General features: G+C 41.3%; 1 protein-coding gene across 6 annotated transcripts in view; it reads right to left on the reverse strand.

The window, feature by feature from the left end:
• The window catches only part of INPP4B (inositol polyphosphate-4-phosphatase type II B), a 476,198-nt gene that overhangs the window by 159,660 nt on the left and 298,508 nt on the right, over positions 1–18,030 (reverse strand). For all 6 annotated transcript variants that reach the window (XM_074950913.1, XM_074950912.1, XM_074950910.1 and 3 more), the window contains 2 exons: positions 8,144–8,255; positions 5,766–5,838 (listed from right to left, as the gene is read on the reverse strand). In XM_074950913.1, coding sequence (XP_074807014.1) covers positions 5,766–5,838; positions 8,144–8,255 — 185 coding nt within the window. The remainder of the gene's footprint in view (positions 1–5,765; positions 5,839–8,143; positions 8,256–18,030) is intronic.

An 18,030-nucleotide genomic window follows, 5' to 3' on the forward strand; every position in this document is an offset into this window, starting at 1 on the left:
AAGTGGAACTTGCAACCTACATTACAACTCACTACTGTGAGAAGCGCTCTCTCCCATCATTGCCTATGTACACTGATTCATGCAACATGAATAACACAGCTATAATTAACAAAGGCCAAACCATCAATGATTCATAAATGCACTTTAAAAAAAATCAGACTTGTTATGAAAATTTAAAAAAAAACCACTCCAGAAAAGGACTGAGATAAAAACAATAAAACTAGAGGATTTACACAAACGAGATGATTACTGGTAGGCAAAGTTACAACTCACTTCATAAAGAACCAATATTGCACATGCTCGTTTTTAAACAGCTCTTGTTTATTTCCAGGAACTGTCCTTTTTCTCTGGTTTTGGAGAAATTTCATGAAACTACTCTTCTTCCATGTAAAACTTAAGACCTCCAAGGTATCAACCTCTTTTTTATTAATAAGAAATTTACTTCTAAACTAAATTATTTAATATTAACAAAGAATAATTTTTAAAAGCAAACATAATAATTCTTAATGATGTTTAGCACAGATGAACAGCAGCATTTTTTGTCTACAGATCTCAAAGTACCTATACAAAAGTGATCAGGCATTATTGTTTTCATTTTACAGGTGAAGGAAACTGAGACATGGAGGTTAAATGACTTGTCCAAGGTCACAAAGTATTTTTTTCTAGTGCCTTATCCACTGTGATAGACGCCTGGGATTCAGAAGGATATATTCAAAATATCACCTGGTTCAAACACAATGAAACATTTCCTATTTTTTCTCTTTTGTTGTGACTTTAAGTTCATGAAAGATGTTTTATTGACAGCACTGAAGTCCTGTCTTAAACCATAGAACTGGCACTGCACAGCAGTGTAAGATATCCCAATGTTCCTTAACCAAGACATGGAGTGACAAGCTTCAGACTTGAAAGGATAGTTCACATGTGTGGCTGATTCTGTTTTTTGCCAATGAGCAGAAAGCTGCCAACATGTGTGTCAACTCTAGTGCTTACTGTAATGTAGGAATCTGTTCATTATGAGTACATTTCAGATGCTAAACTAGACATGAAAAGCTCTATACCATATTTAGCTTTATGGGGCATCCCATCCCTGTGTAACTTTTTGAATATTTGAAACATTTTCAAGAAAGATCCTGTAAATTTGCACTCACAACATGTAGTAACTCACATTTGCCTGTGCAAACACAATGCACACTTAACTGCTATATCTGTGCATACAAATACTGTTTGTGTTTGCGAACACAGGAATCTGTATGTGCAATAATGCCAAAAAACTTTATAAAGGGGCCACCTTGAAAATTTGGCTCTAGAGTTTTTCTTTTTGCATTTAACCAGAGTATAGGCAACACAAAAACTAGTGAACAATTGTTGCTGTTGTATTGTCATCCTAGCAGTGTCTCCAGTGCTGACAAATGGCCAAAACTGCTATCCGCAAGCAGGGCCATCCTTCCCCATATGCAAAGCACGCAGCTGCGTAGGGCACCAGGAAATTTGGGTCACCTGTTGCTCCAACCCCTGGTCTGGCTCTTCCCCAGGCCCCCACCCCTGCTCTGCCCCAGCCCCGTCCCTTCCCCGCCCCCACTCCCCTGAAGATTGCAGCCAGGCCCGACCCTGCACTCACCGCATGGTAAGTGGAGCGACCTGGCCCCAGCCTGCTCCGCTCCCCTGGCTCCCAGCTGTGCCGCCAGCGAGTGCTGGGTGGCGGTTACCCCTCCCCCCAAGCCTGGGAGCCAGGGAAACAGAGCAGGCTGGGGCCAGGTCACTCCACTTCCCGCAGGAAGTGGCCAGCTGCCATCCCCCATGGAGGCCTGGGGCCAGCCCCTGCCACTCCTCCCCGTGGAGGCCTGGGGCCCCATACCCCCCCCCTGTGGGGGGGCTGCATAGGGCACCAAAAACAGGGACGGCCCTGTCAGCAAGCTCAAGAGAAGCATTTCAATTGAAAACTCTGGATCATATCTTGCAAACCTTTACTCAATACAGGAGTCAAGTAGTCTTATTTGCAGCTTTGTCAACTCTTGTGATTTCTTTGAGAATTTTCAGATATTTGGAATTTTTCTTAAAGCCCCAGCTCTTGGAGTCAGGTAATTATGTAACAATCTTGCTTTTTTTTTTTTTTTTTGGTTGCTTTGTTTTTTTAAGTTTCTAAACCTCATGGTTAGGGAGAAAAGCTTAGAAAACTTTAAAGGCTGAAAGCCAGAAGACAAATTAAAAAGCACCCCAAATTTATTATTGTTTAAATCTCATTATTTTTAAGACAGTCTCATGATTTTGAGGGGGTGTGCCTCATGACTTTTGAATGTTTGGCCTTGGCAGCAATGCATTTAGCTTTTCTATCATATGGAGTAAAGGCTTGCCCAATCCAAAACTCCCTACATTTATAAAACTGTGAAATTTATGTAAAGAGAGACTTGCTTATGTACGAACTTTCAAAACATTTCACTAAGCAAAATGGAAAAAGTTCTCTTTTAAAAGTGCATCTACATGTGGAAGCTAGGAAATCACTGCTATGTATTTAACAACCTGCATTTTCCGACATTCTCACTGTAAATGTAAAGACCTCAGTATTTTCTGTTCCTTGGAAATCATTTACTTCTCCACATGCTATTCTTCACCCCCCACTTCAAATAAAACTTAAAAAACAAAAAGTGAACATTATTTCTTGTTTGAACTTCTGTTCACTGTCTAATGACGGTCAAAGCAAACTACTGTCATGTTGTAAATTCTAATACTGTTGCTATTTATGGATTTTTCCCTCTAGAATAAAAGCAAGTACACATATTATTTCAGAAAAAAATAACTTCAGTTTTGTTCATTTTTATTAGATTTCAGTTACTTTTCTCCTCTTTCACACCTTTACTTGAAAAACATGGGAGAAAATTATTTTAATTTCCAGTATTATAAATGGATAAGTGAATTTCTAATAGTATAAATGAAGTCTTCAGGTAAAAATGGAATAATGATGAGGCTCTATGAGATATGACATTTATTCACATCACTCAATAAGTGCTTCACAGCTCACTTGAGGTCTGTGAGTTTCATGTATTAAGATCCAGTCTTGAGATGAACACCAATGTCCTACTATGCCTACTACTACTTTTTTAAGTTTCATAGTTTCCCTGGCATGATAAACAACTCAAGACAGAGTCTCAAAAATTGATACTGTAATACACATATATAAGTACACACACAGTATATTACTCCTGGGGGAATTTCATGCCACTGTGCAATGCAGAATTAGCGCAGAATTAATGTTCTGCACAGAATTTCATATTTTTCCCCGCAGAATTGGAGCTGCAGAGCTGCTGGTGTCCATTAGGGGTCACTAGACTCTGCAGAACCCAGCTCTCCAGCTCAAAGTGAGCAGAGCGCCCAGCCCAGCAGGGATGGAGGCTCTGCAGCTCTGGCTGCCTGGCTTGATCCTCATGAGCCCAGGGACAGGACAGGGCCTGGGAGACCCAGCTCTGGCAAAGGGTGAGGAAGGGCAGGGCCACACCGCTTCCCCTGGTGGGACAGTAAAGAAGCTGAGGGGAGTAAATGTGCTGAGGGGAGGGAGGCTGCAGGTGTCTGGGATGGGGTGGGGGGGGAGGTTCCCCACAGCTGGGCTCTGGGGGGAGAGGAGTGAGGGTGTCTGGGCTCTGGGAGTGCCCCACGGCTGGGCTGTGGGAAGAGAGGGGGTGAGTGTCTGGGTTCTGGGGGGCCACACGTAGCCCCCTCCAGCACCTCCCAGCTGGAACTGGGTTGTCGTAGGGGTTTCTTTAACTCTGTACTCCTGGGGGAATCTTTTTTGTTGTCTGTATTGTTGACATACATTTTGAAATAAATTTCCAAAGTAACTGAAACTGGAGTGTTATTTTGACAAATAAAATATGCGGAATTTAAAAATATTGTGCACAGAATTTTTAATTTTTGTGGTGCAGAATTCCCCATGGAGTAAGTATATACAGTGTAGTATACACACACCAGAAAGAGAGACACTGTTATACACATTTACACATACAGAAAGAGAGGGAAAGCGTGAGGTTTATAGAGAACATACATATGGGGAGAGAGACAGAGAGAGATTCATATAAACCCAGATTTGTCGAGGTGATATCTATGTAATAAATTATAGAGCCATGTGATAAACTAATTTATCATGCATCTCTGATTCATAGGTAAAGTTCAGGTCACGTTACGAATCTCTCCCAGCCCCTAATCTCCCCCAAGTAGCTTCAATTAAAAAAAAAAAACCAAGCAACCAGAAAAATATTTTCCATTTTCCCCCAATATGTGGGTTTTTCCGCCTCCCCCTCAAAACAAAACAAAACAAAAAAAACCACCAGAGGCCCAGGATGGGCAAGACTCCTTACTGGATCTGTAACAGGTTTTTTATACATAAAAATGTCAATTTTAAAATCCTATATCTCAGAGTCATGCAGAACTAAAAATAGCAGCTTTACAGGGTTACAGAGAGGCTTCCCATAATGGTTTCAAATATAAGAAGAAATATATTGTGATATTTTAAATATAAGGAAAAGTTATTTCAAGTCATTTTTAGAGGTTTCTATGATGCCCTCTGAGACCTGAGCACTTGGACTCATGGTAAATAAGGCTTTACAGGTTTTTAAAAAACATATTTCTATCTGTAATGTATGTGGTGCAAAAAGAATACATGCTGGTGTGGTGTGTTTTGGGTGACCTGCATAGCTTTTTCTGTGGCTTTGTTACTGCTGAGGGATGTAAACTCCTACATTCAGGCTGATAACACTTTTAGAGCACTCCACTGCATCATGTCATCTCTCTTGGTATAATGAGAAAGAGAGCGAAATGGGTTGAGCATATAGACACTTCAAACCAAAGTCTGAAGTGAGCTCCGGAGCAGTTTCTGAACTCAAAATGCCCTGCCAGCAGCCCCTTCCTTTTAAAATCACAGAACTTTCAAGACAATCTCAGATAACATTGTATAAACAGTGGGAGAGGCGTACTCAGGAGTCAAATAATCTGTGTGCAACTATAACTACTTTATAGTCATTAACACAACACCATACGTTGCAAAAAACGGTGGGCCTCATCCAATGCTCACTGAAGTCAGTTGATGAAGTGAGCTGAAGCTCACGAAAGCTTATGCACAAATAAATTTGTTAGTCTCTAAGGTGCCACAAGTCCTCCTTTTCTTTTTGTGGATACAGACTAACACGGCTGATACTCTGAAACCTGAAGTCAACTGGAGTCTTTCCACTGACTTCAGTAGGCATTGGATTGGGCTCCAAATGTGAGAGTAATTCAGCAGAGAACCACTAAGTCTTACTTTTCAGGGCCAGTTTCTGCAAATCCTTCCTCACACAAGTAGTCAACTGGACTCTACTCCAGTGAGTGAAGAAAGCTTCCAGGAGCAGGGGTTTCAGGAAAACACTTTAAATCTCTAGTAGTTCTGAAACTCTTAAAAACTGGTACTGTTGTATAGCAGCACTTTGTCTTGGAATCAAATAGAAATCTACTCAAAATGCATTACAAAATATACATAAAAGAATTAAAAACATCTTGTTGTTTGAACTGCTAAAATGCCCTTTGAACATCTTCTGTAGTTTGCTTTTATTAAACATTCATTGGCTGGTGCTTATATAGATGCAAATGTTAAACTTCAAATGAACATTAAATGGGGCACAACATTTTAAAAGTGCTCTGTTCAAAATCCTTGTATGCATGAGATTTCGGTGGTTTACCCTAAGTTCTCGCACTAAAAAAGATAACCTAATTATTTAAAGAATTGTTGATGTTATAACACATACCTGCATTTAATAGAGGTATGCTGTCTTTACCACTTATGTCTTCAGGTGCTGTACATTCACACACCAGTGCACACTACGAAAGAAAAGATGTAACACTTTGAAAGGAAACATAACCACAAATGGAATTTTTCAGAAGTTGCTGCAAAGAAACAGCTAAAACAGCTAAATGAGAAAGGCTTTGGGCAAAATATTTGTGATAAGCTATATTTCCAACCCTACCTGTTTTGTACAGCAATTTTATTTTTAATTACTAATTTTCTTTTTCCCTGTACAACTCAGTTGTAATATTTAATAATAGGTTATAACACTGGAGTCTCTGTACAGAAGACAGCAAAACATGAAGGATTGTCCCAAAATGCTGTAGACAGAACTTTCCAACAAGACAATAGCAGAGTATAAAACAATTTTTGACAAGTTATATAATTTCAAAGGAATTTCTTTCAAGGGCTGCTCTCAAAATCACAGCAGGCAGGCAGCATTATTTAGTACAAAAGCTATTTTAAATGAGGGTTGGGGGGAAAGGGTGGGAATTTTTTTTTTTACTGTCCTCTTTCCTCACTTGATGATTTCATCTCTTAGCACTACTTACTTTTACATAATCTTCTAAACCATTTTTAATGGTTCCTCTTCTGGCTTCACACTCATGTATAATTCTGAGCTCTAATGTTTTAAGAAAGCTGTATTTTTAAATATTGTCAACTGTTTTTTTTTTTTCCTTTCAAAGGCAGCACACCAACTTCTGTTGTGTTCTTGTATTTCTTTTAGGTCTAAATCCTAAACAACATACAGACAGACAAAGCATATAGCTATGCTTTGCATCATTCTGTTTAGTGCAGAATAAGATAGAAGGAATCTTTCCTTCATGTTTTGGAAAGGCTGACAAAGTACTTTTTAGCTTCTACTGCAACAGTAAGGCAGCCATAGCCTCTGGTGGCTGCTGCCATGCCCCCTTTCCACAGGGAGGTGTGAGAGAGGGAAAACAGATTTATATAGCAGCAGATATTCTGCTCTCATCTCTGCCTCTTCCATAGCCTTCCCAGCCTTGGCCCTATCTGCCCCCCATGCTCTCTAGTGCAAGGGGAACCCCTATGAATCAAAGCTCTGTACCATGCAAGGAATTCTGTCCTTCTGCACAGCAGAACCACATGGGTTACACTGGCAGGAGACGGTCTGCAGCCAAGGAATCAGTGATGAGTATAATAAATTCTTGTTCAAGGTGACTTTTAGTATTTCCCCCCTCTATTTTGGGCTGACCTTGCACTTAGTAAAATGTTCAGGGCTTACTAGCATCAGGACAGAAATCTCTACTAATACTAGTAATTCCTCACCCTACTCTGAATTCTGAATGGTATTAACAGCCAGATCCGCGAGTAAACATCTGGTCATAGGAGAGTTGTGAGTGTACTGTGAAAGGGTTTGTAAGCAAGGGGGAGACGTTGCCCTTTGGAGGTGGTCTGTTTTGTACCAATCAACATCCCAGATCTGGGGTTGGCTACCAGTTTCCTTCTGCCTGAATGTGCAGACTTTCAGCATATTGAATAGCATACCCAGTTCAAAACTAATTGGTTGGGGGTATTTCAATATACTGATGAGGAAGTAGTGTGACTTTCTCAAAAGTTGTCTCTGGAATTGCACTCTCACCTGTTTGCGCACACAAACACGAAATTGGGTAACTGTGTCTCACTTAATTTACACATGAAAATACCCATTTACACACCTTAACAAATGCATTCAAAGACCACTGAAACTACAGCTGTAACAAGTTTGCTGTGTTCTTCTGTCAAGCCACCCCATCAACAAGTATTGGAACACAGCAGGGAGATTTAATTAATTAATTCTTGCAGACTCACTATGGTAGCTATAGCTCATTAACTGCCTCTACTAAATAACAGGGCTTGGGGACGAGGGGAGTGGTCCTCTCAAAGGAGAGGAATCTAGATTGGAGGGCTGAGCTGCATCAAGAGAGGAATAGCCTGGGAAGGCAGGTAGGCTTATAATTCATCTTATGTATTTTGTATTTATTAATAAAGCCAAACCCAAGTTCTGACCTTTCACAACATTAGTGCCTCATACTACATTCTGACAGCTCTCAAGTAGTGGTCAATTATGGTTGATTGAGGTTTAAATGAATACCTTTGTTCTAACAAAACAGAGGGGAAAAGTTTGAGAATAGAGTATCACTTGGCACAGCTCTATGCAAATGTATTTTGAATACAGAGAGCTGAGCAAACATATTGTACTTCATTCCAGCGCTGATTTCTCATTTAGCTTTTTTGAATAATGAGAACTTAAACCCCAGTGTGGTATTAGTAATATAGGCATCTGGCACCACTGATCATTCTAATTTAATTTGTTCAATGAGCTGACTGATTTCATACCTTTTGTCCCTGCACATCTGTTATGATGTGGTCTACTTCCCCCTCCTCTATCTCCCCCATCTTCACAAGGCTGACGTCTATGGTACCAACTGTCTTTCCACCATCAGGAGCCCTGAAACCAAAAATAATTAAAATTAAAAAGTTTATTCTTCAGCAGCCTCTCGTCACTTCAATACAAATATTTATGTCAGTACACATTTGCTCTTCCATTCATTTTGTAGCCGCTTTCATTTGTATTAAAGTCATTTTCTACTACCATAAAGTAAATGGTAACAATAGGACAGGAATATATTTGTCCAACACTGCTTATAACAAGGAGAACTTTGAATATATTAGTTAAAACTCTAGATGGGCAAGCGCTCCCTAAAAGAAGATGGAACTCTTCCACAAATACTATGAATGTTCTAAATATTCTTCTGACTACACTTAAAAAGCTACAGCAGTTCTGCACGCCACCATAGCACTTTAGTAGCTTTAAAGATGCTACTTTCTTATGACTAGTGTAATTAATCCACCTCCACAAGAAGCACTAGCTATGTCAATGGGAGAAGATCTCCCATTGACATAATGCTGTCTACACCAGGAATTAGGTCAGTATAACTACATTGCTCGGGGGCATGGATTTTTCTGCAGTTATGCCAATGTGAGTTTGTAATGCAGACCTGGCCTAGGGTACTACTAAGAAAACTCCATTACACACTATGCCAATGCCCCATTTTATAATCTGCCAATTTACTGCACACATCAATTACTTTGGTTTATAACACTATCTGTCAGGAAAGGATATACAATGTGTATCACTAAACCTGCTGCTAAACCAAAATAGTGAAGCAAGTTTGAACACTTTCTGGCAGTCCTCTCTATAGCTAACTAAGGACCAATACCATTCCTCAGCTACTGGGAAGATATTTCTAATCTACCACACAAATAAGCAGGGAAGAAACATTCCTGTATTCCTGAGTTTGTTGTCAATGAGTCAAAGATATAAAGTTCAAATTTGGATCTCTTCATTTATGGTGGGATAAATGTTACCTGTAGCATGTAAGGTGCAGGGTGTCTCCTCAACTCCCACTGACTGCAAAACAGGACTAGGAGAGGGAGGTTTGGGGGATTATGAATGGTGAGAAGAACAGAGGACGGAGCTGGGTTTTAAGGAGAGGAAAGGAACTTGGAGGATGAAAAGTGGAAGACTATTCCAGGTGTAGGAGGCAGCATGATAAGAGGCATAAAATTGCAAGCAGTTAAAAGAGAGACTGGGAGTTCCATAGTCAGATGAGCAGGTTGGGAAGAGTAGAGGGAATGAGGGACGGAAACGACTGCAGAGATGTATTTGAAGGCAATATGAAGGCTACGATTTAGTCAGGGGTATTTTTAGTAAAAGTCATGGACAGATCATGGACAATAAACAAAATTCATGACCCGTGACCTTTCCATGACTTTTACTAGAAATACCCCTGACTAAATCTTGGGGCAGCTGCTGCTGCTGTGGTGGTGGTGTGGGGGTGGGAGAGGGGCCCCAGGGAGCTGCTGCAGGGAGTGGGGGTGGTGTGCTAGTGGCACCAGCTGCCAAGAGCCACCAGACCAGCAGCCTTTCTGGCCAACCCGGGGACTGATGCCCGTGCAGTCCCCAGGGCCAGCTGCCCGGGAACCACTCGAGCAGCAGCCAGTGTGGCTGGCCCCAAGCCGCTCCAGCAGCGGCCAGGGGGCCACCTGAGCAGCTTCCCCCTGAGCCAGCTGCTTCGGAATCCCTGGGGTCAGCCAAACTGGCCGCTGCAGAAGTCTCAAAAAGTCACGGAATCCGTGATTTCCGCAACCTCCATGACAGACACGGAGCTCTATGACCATACAGATGAAAATGAGGAGCTTGAATCCGTTATGGTATGATAAGAAACAGGAAGGCACTGGAGAAAGGGCTATATGGTTGGCATGTTAGGAGCGAATAACTTTCAGAAGCTGAGTAATGTTAGGAAACATAGTTTCACTTTTTTATTTAATTTATTTATTTATAAAGTATACCATATTCTTGGGAGAATACTCAGAGAAAACACTATGCCTCCTCCTCCTCAACATCAACCTTTTTATGGTTCCTTACAAAACCTATTTAATCAGTCCTCACATAGGAAGTAGGAAATAAGTATTATTTTTGACATTTTACTGGGGAAACAGACAGGGAGATTAAGTGACTTCCCCAAGGTAATATGGGCCCTGATCCTGCAATGAGAACCCTATGAGCTTTTCCTTGCACCTGTGCAGAGCCTCACTGACTTCAGTGGGACTTCGTGCTGTTCTCACATGTGTTCTTAATTTTACACACTATGAAAAGTCACAAAATAAGTCAATGGGCCTACTCAGAGTGTGGAAAGTTAAGCACACGTGTAGGTCTTTGCATGATCATGGCCATGTTCACCATAGTTATTTGGGATATTTTCCTGTTCCAACAATACATTCTTAAAATGTAGTGACCTCTGTGGTTTAAGATAAATGTTTACTTAGTGGTAATAGCCACTGTTCTCTAAAATTGAAGACATTTAAATGTATGTACTCTGACAATACAGAAATACAATTTTTTCTTACATAAGCTTTGTAAAATTTTATATAAAGCTTTTGTGTGTTATGTATGTGGGGTTTTGTTTGCTACAAACCAAGTGCACCAAACAATAATAAAAAACAACACACAAACACACACACAAACAACCCTACATTAACTGACCAATAAGCATGCAACGGGGTGGAAATTAGTAGTAAAGAATCAGGATTTCAGGTTGCCATGGGTATTTATCAACAATACATAAACAATTTTAAAATTTATGAAAAATAATTTGCTAGTGTCCTTTTAAAAAACAAAAGATAATGCTAGTTTAATGGATTCATGGCAGTTCACTCTGTCCTTTGAATGACTACAGACTACAGCTTTGACCTAATTTTTCATCTCTTTTCTCTTTCTTGTGTCACAATTGGCACCCAAGCTCCAGTACTGAATAGATAAATCAATCTATGAGGAAAAAGAGAGTATGCAATACAAACTGCTGTAGCCAGGTCAAATATACCCTTTAAAACTTACGTATCATGTCAGGTGCAACTGGTAAAAGACTATAAAGAATGAGGAGTACTTGTGGCACCTTAGAGACTAACACATTTATTTGAGCATAAGCTTTTATAGGTTAAAACCCACTTCATCAGATGCATGCGGTTGAAAATATAGTAGGAAGATATATATATACAGAGAACATGAAAAAATGGGTGTTGCCATACAGACTATAATGAAAGTGATCAATTAAGGTGAGCTATTATCAGCAGAAGAAAAAAACCTTCTGTAGTGATAATTAGGATGGCCCATTTCCAACAGTTGATAAGAAGGTCTGAATAACAGTGGGGGGGGGGGATAAGCATGGGGAAAATAGTTTTACTTTGTGTAATGACCCATCCACTCCCAGTCTTTATTCAAGCCTAATCACCCGTTTTTTCATTTGTCTGTGTGTGTGTGTGTGTGTGTGTGTGTGTGTGTGTGTGTGTGTGTGTGTGTGTGTGTGTGTGTGTGTGTGTGTGTGTGTGTGTGTGTGTGTGTGTGTGTGTGTGTATCTCTATATCTTCCTACTGTATTTTCCACTGCATGCATCCGATGAAGTGGGTTTTAGCCCATGAAAGCTTATGCTCAAATAAATTTGTTAGTCTCTAAGGTGCCACAAGTACTCCTGCCATAAACCGCTTACAATCCAAATGACAGAAACATAGAAGATGAGATGCACCAGAAACCTACAGGAATAATCTGAGTTTCGTGCATGCACGCACACATGCAAACACTTCTCTAAAGAGAGTGAAGGTCTAGCAAACCAGAATGGGGAATGCATTCCATGCTTATGGGAAAAAGGCACAAACGGGAATGGAAGAAGGAGATGAACAAGACTTAGAGACTGACAATCCTGGCTAAGTGGAGGGGACATAAAGGCAAGTTGTATGAGATGAGATCAGAGATGGACACTTGCCTTGAACATAGGTAACAAGAAGTTTAAAATCCATGTTGGGGAGCATGGGATGTGAGTGGAGGCAGAGGACAAAGTGGTCTGATCAGAGGGCAAAAAAGATAAGTTTAGTGTCTGCCTTTGGATGGACAAGTGAAATGATAGATGTGTCAGGGACTCCAGAGATGAGGGGGAAAAAAGAGGGGGTGGGAAATCAAGATGGGAAATAATCAGCGCATGGATGAGTGTTTTCACTTTGGGGGCAGAAAGGAAAGGTTTGGATATGTCTTTAATGTTTCCTGTTTGGTGACATAACTCAAGAAGAGTTATTCTTAGGGGCCTGGTTAGACTAGGATTTAAAGACATGATGTCAGCATGTGCTAACTAACACTTGTAAAAGTCTAGTGGAGACAAGGAGAAAGAAACCAGCTCAGAATGTGCTAAAGGTCTTGTCTACATCAGACTCTTACCATGTAACACATGCTAACATCACACTATTAAATTCTGGTCTTGACAAAATCTTGGTATTGTGGCCTAGCTAAAACCAGGATGTAGTGTAGATCTCACAAGAACTGCTGCACATCTGAGAGATATTTGGAAGTTGAAAGTAAGAAAGTAAGAAAGTTGAAGAAAGAAACAAGGGTATATATTGATAAGCATCTGCACTTCTGTATACTTATTCAAACTGAAACACAGAACTTACATGTAATCTCTGTAACCCCCTTGTAACGGGGTGGTTACCCCACTCTGGCCCTGAAGGGCTTAAAACAGCCCTGGGAAAGAGCTGTGGCAGGGAAAAAGCTGGGCTGATTGGGAAAGGAGCCACAGCCATAGCCAGTGCAATCAGGGCCCAGCGGGCCCTTATAAAAGGGCAGTGGGCCAGAAGCAGAGACACACTCTCTCTGCCTTTAGAGGGAGAAGGGCCTGGCTGCTGGGTAGTGTACCTGGGTACCTAAGGCAAGGCAGGGCAGGGCAGGGCAGGGCAGGGCAGGGGGAAGGCCAGAGGAGCTGGGGAGCTCCAGCCTGGAAACCCCCCAGGCTGCAGGCCTAGTGTAAGGCCAAAAAGGGTACTGAGGTTGCAGGGGGCAGCCCACGGGTAGGCAGAGGCAGCAGGTCCAAACCCCCCTTGCCGGTGATGAGTGTCACTTACATTGAAGTCTGCCCCAGGGAATGGGGGCTAGTTGATGACTGGCAGTGGCCAAAGACTGAGGCGAGGTGGGGATAGAGGGTGGGGGGGTCCCCCAGGGAGGGGAGACCCAGATCTGTGGGGGTACTGCAGGTGGCAGCACCCCGGCGTGAAAGGGGACACCAGGGTCCAGGAGGGACTCGGCCCAGTAGCAAGTGGGACACGAGCCTGCAGAGGGCGCTCCGGAAGCTGGAAGAACTAATTCCCTGGATGACCAGCAGGAGGCGCCGCACCAGTGAGTTGTCGCCCGGTTACACCCCGGTAAAAAAAGTGATAATTTTACAGACAACCACCATAACAGAGAATGATAAATAACCAAGGATTTTCAGAAATGACTAGTGATTTGGGTTGCCTCAGTTTTAGGGTGTCCAGATTGAGACACCTTAAGGGGGCCTTATTTTCAGAAAGTGCTGAGTATCCATCCTCTGATATTCAGGCCCTTTTAAGCTGTGTTACATCGAGCACCCAAGGTATGCAAAATCAATGGTCACCTTTCAAAATCGTGAGCAACTAAATAACTTGCATGTGTACTGTGCCTGTCATGTTGTAGAATGAAACTTTACAAAATGAGGGTCCAAAGAAGAATAGACATAAAGAATCCCTTCACGTCTAGCTCCCTCTCGGATGAAAAATGTTAACTATATAACAGCACACAGTAGTCCTAAACAAGGAGACAGAAACAGAAGTAAAACAAAAAGCTGTATCCGTGTGTGTGTGTGTGTGTGTGTATGTATATAGATAGATATATTAAAAAAGAAAAGAAAAGAAAAAGCAGCAATTTTAATAGGCTATATGTGATTACCTGACTTTAAATTTTGCAAAGACCGCATTAACACCCCAATTCTTGTGTAAGTTATGGTGAGATCTTTGTCTCTTCTAACAGGTAATGCCTAACAGTGTTCCTTACCACAAGGCTGGGGCTTGTCTTCAACTGCTCATTCACAAAGAAGTGTCACTTTGGACTTGTCTAAGAGAGGTTGCTGTTTTAATGATACCAGTATGGTTAAGCAGCAAAACCAGTTTGGGAAGCCAAATAAGCTATACTGATTTTAAAAAAAATAACCCACATTCCAAACCAATATAGCTATACTGGTATAATTTTTCTCGTGCAGACCAGACCTTAATGAGAACCAGCACCACTTCCCTCTGAGTGGTGCCAGAGGCCTTTAGCTATAGAAATATTCACAAAAAAATGTGAAAATATCAGAATGTGTGCTCTTTCTATTTTGTGATATTGTCAGACTTTTCACTCAAATATTCTGGAGCAAAGCATTCTGAAAGCTTCAACATTCACTTAGGATGAAGGTCACTGAACTTGTGAATTCTGTGATTCATCAGCTGCAGATATCCAGATAGACCCAGTGCTGGGCTACACTACGAAGTCAGGTCAGCTTAACTACATTGCTCAGGGCTGCAAAAATTTCAACCCCCGGTGCATCGATTGGCCCAGCGTTGATCCCCGGTAAGTGTCGACATACCCTAATTCTCTGCTCATGCCACCCTTGGCTCGATAGTAGGTCAGAGTGCCAGCTAGTGATAACCAGAACACAGTGTGCTATTGCGGCAGGATGGGGCAGCAGGGGAACCAGCTATGCTGACTGTACACCTGCTAGGGAGTTTCTCCTCATTTGTGCTGTCAGGGCAGTGAATTTGTCCCCATAACTTTTGGAGTTGGATTTTAAATTACATTTTGGTCCCGAAAACTATATCTCAGCTAGGGCACTACAGAGTGTGCTAGACAGGCCAAGTAGCAAGACTTAGAATAGAGAAAATGAGGCCCCCAATGCAATGAATATGTTCAGATTCCCTGAATAACGTGTATTTCCCCATACATACTGCTTTCATTTGTACTCTTCATAAAGTACTATAAACCCGAGTTAACCACAGTGTCCCTTTTTAATCTGAAGGAATACATCTATCATTGCTAGCAAACATGGTGTTGCCTATTTAACTATTGGGTGCTCTCCAAGAGATCTTTGAGGATTATTTGAAAACAAGTCAAAAGGTTTTAAAACAATTGCTCTTCTGTGCTTTTAATGTAACACAGTATGATAGTGTTATATACATAGGAGATGCCAACCAAGAAAAGTATATTAAGATTTTACTATCTCTTGAAGGATTGAAAACTTCAATCCATTTTGCTCCTCTACAGCTTTATTGATTAATAAATATTTTGAATATGAAAACTCAGAACTGATGATTGGTTCCCATGGCCGTAACTTCACTAATAAAAATGGCTTATGAACACAAAGCAAAAGAGAAGCAGACTGTGTATTTGCATAGCCTTGTAAATGAGAAATGAGCGATTGCCTGAAAAGGAAAATGTCTGACTTTCAGTTGTTCCAATCTCAAGGCAAGTAGTGCAGACTAATACATAGTTCAACACAAATTCTTTTCCCACCAAAATAATGCATTTTGAAAGACAGGAGCTCATTTTCTTATGACAAATGTATTAATTATTGTCATTATGAACATTGTCGTCTTTGTTTGACATGGGCTTTGTGCTTCACATGACAATCAGCTTTCTGTTTTCAAACTGTTCCACTGATAAATAAAATGTTAAAATAGAGGATAAACGAATGACACTTTTTAGAGTTAAATGTATTCACTCCTGTCACTGCTTCACTATAAGGTTATGTTTTTTTTTTTTTATCAAAACAAGTTATTCTTAGCTCTTCTGGCGTCCTGCCTAGTGTTTAAAGCCAAGCTGCTGTCCATCTGCCTCCTGTGGCTGATCATGACAAGCAGCAGCCAGGAAATAATTTCAGAACGCAGACTAAGTAAAACTTAGCTAGTTGAGCACAGACTCAAATTGCTCATGAAAGGGCAACAATAGTTCAAATACATTGCTTTCTGTACTAATTACTAGTTCCAGAAGTTACACACACAAATTCCTTTTCTTTCATTAAATATGTTAAATGTTGCTCAGATTCAATGCTTTCTTCCTCCTCTAGCCCCCTGAACCCCAGCCTTTCAATTTCACTTCATATGTCAGAAAATAGCTATTTTATCTCCTCTTTGGGAAATTTTTTTTGCCTTTGTCCTGGTTGAATGCCAACGGAAAAAATATAACCCAGAAGGACAAAGCAACATTGAAATCCAAGAACATCAATAAACAAATTAACATTTAACTACACCGTAAACCCAATTGCTACCATACAACCATCAGCAGAGCTTCCGGGGGAGCATGACAAGGTATCAATACTATGACTAGACTATCATGGAAAATTTGAAGTCTGGGTACTGTTCCCACTAGTAGAGGAGAAGTCAACATTATGGTTACATCTACACTACAGCTGGAATCGAAGCTCTGAGACTGATTTACCGGTGGTCAATTTAGTGGGTCTAGTGAAGACCCACCAAATCGACAGCAGATTGCTCTCCAGTCGACCCCTACTCTACCCCCGACGAGAAGAGTAAGGTAAGTCGATGAGAGAGTTTCTCCTGTCAACCCCCTGCGGTGTAGACCTCGCGGTAACTGGACCTAAGGTACGTCGACTCCAGCTACGATATATCTTGGTGCATGCTAAAACATTTGAGCAGGAACTAAAACATTTATATAAATAGTCTGTGATAAACTGAAGGTGGTCAATTTGCAACAGAACCCAAAGAAATGTGAGTTGTTCCAAAACGTAGTAGTCTGCCTTGGGCACACAATAAGTGAGGAAGAAATTTCCGCTACCAAAAAGAAAATTGAGGGTGTACTAAGCTGGCCAACTCCCCTGACATTTATAGGCTGGCCACATATCCAGTTTTAAACTGGACAGTCCTGCTTTTCGAATGTTTGTTCCCCAACTCATACTGAGACAAAACCGGATGTGGGTCAGTGTGCTCTTCAAAATGGCACCCCCTCATGGCAGTGCATATAAGGCCACACCCAGGGGCCTTGGATCACGCCAGCAGGAACAGGCCCACACTCTTCCTGGAAGTACCAGAATATCTGGTACTCTGGGAATGTGAGAGTGGCCTACTTACTGATTTGCAGAATTTAACAGGACTCTGCTCCTATTATAGAGGTTCATTTGTGGATTTATCTATATTGAAAGATCACTGCAAGTTGGGTGAGAAGGCAAAACCATTTCAGTGGTCAGCAGAAAGTAATGTAGCATTTTCAGAGTTAAAAATGCTCTGCTGACTGCTCTTGTATTGTCCTATCCATGTTTCAAAACTCCATTCATATTGGACACAGATGCTAGTGCTTGGGGACAGTATTAACACATGAACACAAAGAACTTGAGAGGGTGATAGCTTATTAAACTTTTACTGTAAGTTCTCCCAAGAGAAATGATTGCACCATCTGAAAAGAACTCCTAGCAGTGGTTAAATCTGTAGAACAGTTTCATCACTACTTGTATGTGGGGGAAGATTACGATCAGGACAGACCATGCTTTCCCACAATGGTTCTTCAGATTCAGAAATCCAGAGGGCCAGCTTGCCAGGTGGATGGAGAAGTGGCAGTACTATGATTTCCCAGCCACAGATAGGTCTGGCCATAAGTGTGGTAATGCTTTTCCAGATGGTCTTGTTGGGAAGCTATTTGCAAACAATGCCCCAAGCAGGAGAGCAAGGAATTTGTTACTAAAAGGGATGGGTGTGTCTCTCTCTTCCTCTGATTTACAGAGTTGCCCATGTTCATGGTTCATCCATTGGAAGAATGGGAATGGGGACGAGGCATGGACCTCAGAGCAACTAAAAACTTCACCATGAGAGGATCTTGATATCAGGATAGTGTATGACTATCT

The sequence above is a fragment of the Natator depressus genome, chromosome 4 (assembly GCF_965152275.1).
Source record: "Natator depressus isolate rNatDep1 chromosome 4, rNatDep2.hap1, whole genome shotgun sequence".
Classification (NCBI taxonomy): Eukaryota; Metazoa; Chordata; order Testudines; family Cheloniidae; genus Natator; species Natator depressus.